At 48.9% G+C, this 5,384-nt stretch overlaps 1 protein-coding gene across 1 annotated transcript; it reads right to left on the reverse strand.

The window, feature by feature from the left end:
- Positions 1-4,085: 4,085 nt before the first annotated feature.
- On the reverse strand, positions 4,086-4,658 carry LOC135400473 (uncharacterized). The gene has a single exon (XM_064632304.1). The coding sequence runs from the start codon at positions 4,656-4,658 to the stop codon at positions 4,086-4,088; it is 573 nt and encodes a 190-aa protein (XP_064488374.1).
- Positions 4,659-5,384: the final 726 nt, after the last annotated feature.

Here is a 5,384-nt window from a genome sequence, read left to right on the forward strand (position 1 = left end):
CATGCCCTCTCGCGCACTTTTGTCCTGATTTCAACGCCTGATATCTCTGGCTATAGATGTCCCTGATCGCAATACTTGGTATCAGCTCACTCATCTTTTAATGCTCTTTCATCTGATATATCTATCCTGCATATACTTCCTAACGGCATGTGCTTAAATAGGCAAATGTTTAGGCATATTTCGAAATAAACGTGGGTTTTGCGCGTGTATTTCTCAAAAAGGTCCCACTTAATTTCGTATATATTTTCCCAGGATATGGCCCGATGTTAGGCCTTTCACCTAACGCAAAAACTTCTTCTCCAAAGGCGTATACTACTGATTAGCGCGTTAAAACGCGGCCCCACTGCGTACGAACGTGTCGGAGATATCGACAGCCAGAGCAAGAAGCGTCGAAGTTTGAACAAAAGTGCGCGACAGAGCATGTTCGCCGCTTTTTATACGATACAGTGCTCCACCTGTGCGCCTAAATTTGCGCTCGGAGGAATGGCAGGTAGGTATACTAAAGCACAAAAAAAAATGCACTACAATATCTTGTAGGACTCAGGATGTATACACGTGCAAACACGGCAAAATTGCAACAATCGAATTCAGGGCTGGATTTCTCGATTTTTTGCACGGAAAGTATTCGAATGATTAATTCTACCAATGTTGATCATCATCTGCGATGAGCGTCTAAATATATATGAAAACTCATGAAAATTCAGAAGGTCCATGGGACGTCCCTGTCTGAGCTAACGTGGAACCGGCCTACAATTATGTTCTGGCTAACCTTTTCAGTGGCTTCCATCTTTCAACAGTTATAACTTAACTGGTAACGAGTTCCAACTTCTATCTCTGTTCCATATACCCTGTGTTAAGTGAATATCTGTGAAGTAAATAGTACATATGCGGGACTGGTGGTTATATACTTTCAATGTAACTCTCTTTCTTTCATTGCTGGTGAAGTGATGCATTAAAGAACCCATGTATTTTGTGACTATGATGCAATAAAGAGTTTTCTACAATGACATATTTATTTTGTTTTTAAAAATCGCGCAAATTAACTCTTGTTTGGTGGGTAGGAGGTACCCGCAAGTGTGCATTGGCTGCACCTCGGGAAATCGTTGGGGTACGATACAGGCTGCCGATAACGGACCATTAACATCCCCGTGTTGCAAACCGTATGCCGGACCATGGTCGGGTCGGTCGCCGCCGGCGCACCGACATTGGGTCGTCGCGCTGTGCTGCCTGGGCACATACAGGCTGCTTGAAAGGCGTTCCCAGATGCTGTAATTGGGGAACCGAAAATGAAGATGCCGCAAGAGGGAAACCAACACATTGCAGAAATACAGACAAAACACGAAAACATTCCCTGTGTCAGAAGCGGATTAAAGGCTCAACGAGATCATACGTACGTAGCAGTTAGCCCTGATGGATTATTTACACATGACTGCCACGAAATCGGAGTGGACAAATCAAGTGTGTTTTTTTTATATACAAGACTGATTGATTGATTGAGATATAAAAAATACTGGATTTGTGCCCAGACTTCCTTCATGCCAATTGTGGAGGTGCCATTCCGTTTCCTTTGACATGTGCTTCAGCTAAATAAACAGGGTATGCACGATATGCAAAACGTCATGCATGTCCAGTACCAGTCAAATCTGGAGCAAAATTACACTAAACAGCGAGGAGTTGTCAAGGCGAGATCTGTACACCAGTCAGTTTTGGTTTTCGCTGCCTCGCTGATCATGCTGAGAGAATCGGAGTGACATCGACAGCATCGGCCAAGATGGCGGAACGCATGGTGTGCACGGCGGGACCTCGTTTTTCGTTGGAATGTGCTATATTTTCCTTCTGGTTTCTTTCGAGTTGGAATACTGTGTGTGTTGCAACTGTTACAGATGAAGTGAGTTATGCTGTGGTCACATATACTGGACGTCTCTTACTTGTGTCGAACGTTAGTGTAGTTGCTTCTTTTGCCTCTGGAATGTTTTCGGAGCGCAAGTGTGTCGTCTTCCTGTATTTGTGTTATCTTTTTGTCATGCGTGTTCCTGTACTTACCTAGTGATTCCGTGCTGTTTTCATTCATATGTGTGCATATATGATATGTGCACGATGGATTGTATTCCAATGTTGCGTTTCAAGCTCGGCAAGGACGTAGCGACTTGGGAGCACGGTACTAGTTGCTTAGGCATGCAGTCTTCCGCGATGGAACTTAAATATGGTGTGCTGAGATTAAGACGTATACGTGAATCACCCGTCAGATGTAGAGAATTAATCCGTCCACCGACTATGGTGGCATAGCTTACGATGATAGTTGTCCCGTGACGTAAAACAACGAATAATGGAATTATCAAATTGTATTGTATTCTCCGTACATATACTGTGGCTAGGAAACAAAGTCACCAATGCTTGCTCACGTAGCAGTGCTGCTCACAAAGGGTCAACATTATATGGGCCTTGTTTGTGCAGGGATATTGCTAGTTTGTGTTGTTCACTACAACGGGATGATCAGTGATTTCTCGCTTGGATTATGTGCTTCATTTGTTGCTTTGGGGGAATTTGAATATGAAGTGGCTCTCGAGCGCCACCAGATGATATCGGATCTAATCGGCCATAGATCGCGTATCTAGCATGCTGTCCATGGCTGGACCACCTCAGAAAAATCCTGGATCCACCCCTAACTGTTCCTTTTACGAGGCTAAATAGCAGATCGCCCCATGCATGTTGAAACGGACCACTGTTCATGGCCACCACAAAAGATGGAGGTGTACGTAGGTGCTTGTCCTGTTCAACACCTGCTCCAGCACCACCTCTCAATTAAACAAGGACAATCGTTGTATATTTGCATGAAAGTGTAAAAAAGTATGCTTTGGTGGCATGTTCTCTGCGGAGTTTAAGAAATACGTGTTCTAGTTTATGTTTCGGGCATCATTTCTGCATGTTCCACATACATTCGTTGACTCACAGAATTTTAGGTTGTTTATCGCGCTAGACAGTGTAATCCCACCTAATGCGTCGTGCTCATTGTTGTGTTTTGTGTTTCAGAGGATGCCCGCCAACAAAGTGTCAAACAACTGCTCGGTGAATGTCCTGTTATGAATGAAGTTCTACTTCGAGTGGTGCCGGGTGACAAGTAACTACCGGAGCGGGGGAGAGGGTTGTCAGACTCTCGAGCGCCACCAGATGATATCGGATGCTGCAAGGACTAGAGAAGGCACTGACTAGCTGCAGAGGAAGGCATCGTGACTATGTAGAACTAGCGGGACAGAACAAGAGTCCGTGCTGAGCGGCTGCCAGGAATCAACTGGGGGGCGCTCATTTATTCTTCGTCCTTCCTTTCTAGCCTTGCCACCAAGGGCGCTACAGGGCTCCCCCCCCAGACCGTACTTAAAAGGAACGGTCGACGTATCTAAAGCCCAAGTGACACGTTTGGTTGGTGTGCCCTGATGTGGAGAGGAGCTGTCGAGTGTAAGAGAAGTGGACGACGGGAGGCAGGATGCTATGTAGGCGGGCTTGACTCGATCGAGGGCGACGGTGTCCGACTTGCCGTTGATCTCGATACGCACAGTCTTGGGTGTCCGGGTACAGGGATCGGAACCGGTATTTTTTTCGGTCCGGTTCGGGTTCAGGCATATTGGTTCGGTTCGGGTTTAGCTCCGCTGAACCGAAATTATCAGCTTGAACGGGTTCAGGTATATCGGTTCGGTTCGAGTTCGGCACAGGGAGAACCCCTCCCTCCCCACCTCCGCACATACACAGACAAAAAAAAATCTGTCAGCGGTCGGGGCATTTGCAGGGATTGGAACAGTTACTTTTTTCGGCCCCGGTTTAACCGGTCCACGGGCAGTAATTTTGCTACATGCAAGCAAGCTTACGCTCACCGTACACGGTTGTAAGAGAAAGGTGTGAGATAACCGTTTCAGGTGAGCAAAAAAAAGGTCGGTCAGTGGTACAATTAATTCACCTCTGAACCGATTCCCGAACCGGTAACCGTATCAATTTTTTTCGGTTCAGTTCCGGTTCAGCTCAGGACAAGCAAAAAAATTGTTCGGTTCGGGTTCGTCAGAAAATAACGGTTTTTTCCGGTTTTCGGTTCGGGTTCAGTTCCGGTTCCGATCCCTGGTCCGGGATAGGACGGGATAGGGACCGGAGTAAGACGGCGTCAGCGAGGGCTTCGCACGGTCGTTTCTGACGAAAACATGCGTCGCCGTGCTTAGGTCCTGGCTAACGAAGACTGTGCGACGTGTGGGCATGCGAGGTGGGACGGGAGTGACGTGTCGGAATAACTCCTTTAGGTCCCGAACGTAGTCACTGGGGGACGGGTGCGGTTGATCGGCGCTTGGGGTGAGGAAGTCTCCAGGAAGGCGTAGAGGGGAACCATAGACGAGCTCGGCTGGTGCGCACCGGAGGTCCTGCTTGACAGCGACGCGCATGCCGAGCAACGCAAAAGGAAGATGCTGGGCCCAGCGTAATCGGGAGGGTTGCGCAGTGAGGGCTACTTTCAACTGGCGGTGCAGGCGCTCAACCAAACCATTCGCCGCTGGCTGGTAGGCGGTAGTCTGGATATGGTGCGCTCCGAGGAGGCTGGTGAGGGCTGAGAAGAGGGCACAACGGAACTGTGGACTGTGTGGTCCGTTGTGACAGTGGATGGACAGCCGAACCGTGCTACCCATGTGGTCACGAAGGCTTCGGCGACGGTTTGGGCTGGGATATCTGCTAGGGAAACAGCCTCGGGCCACCTTGTATACCGATCCACACAAGTCAGGGTGTACTTGTAACCGTGGGATGTGGGTAGTGGGCCGACTATATCGACACGGACGTGGTCGAATCGGGCTCGGGGCGGAAGGAAGGTGTGCAGCTGGGTTTTCGTGTGTCGCCCAACTTTCGAGCGCTGGCAGGAGACGCAAGTTCTCACCCATCGCTGAACGTCTTTATGGATGCCTGGCCAAACGTATCGTGCCGTGAGAAGCTTCTGAGAAGCGCGGACACAGGGTGGGCCAGATTATGGGCAGCGTCGAAGATCTTCCTGCGGAGTGCGACAGGAATAAATGGACGGTTTGTGCCTGTGGTTGTGTCACAAAGCACAGACATTGTCGTCGACGGTATGGGGACAAGACGAAGAGTAAGCGATGTCTGAGCGGCAGCTTTGAGCTCGCGGACCTCGAAATCATCCAGTTGGGCTGCGGCGATGTCCTCAAGGCTTATCGGGCAAGGTGCGGAGATGTTATCGATTCTAGATAAAGCATCCGCGGCGCTGTTATCGACACCATGGACATGTCGGATATCGGTTGTGAACTCCGAAATGTAGGCGAGGTGCCGAGTTTCTCGTGGCAGATAGTCATTTCGGTTGTTCCGGAACACAAATGCAAGGGGCTTGTGGTCCGTTAAGATGTGAAAGG

The sequence above is a fragment of the Ornithodoros turicata genome, chromosome 7 (genome assembly GCF_037126465.1).
Source record: "Ornithodoros turicata isolate Travis chromosome 7, ASM3712646v1, whole genome shotgun sequence".
In the NCBI taxonomy this organism is placed as follows: Eukaryota; Metazoa; Arthropoda; class Arachnida; order Ixodida; family Argasidae; genus Ornithodoros; species Ornithodoros turicata.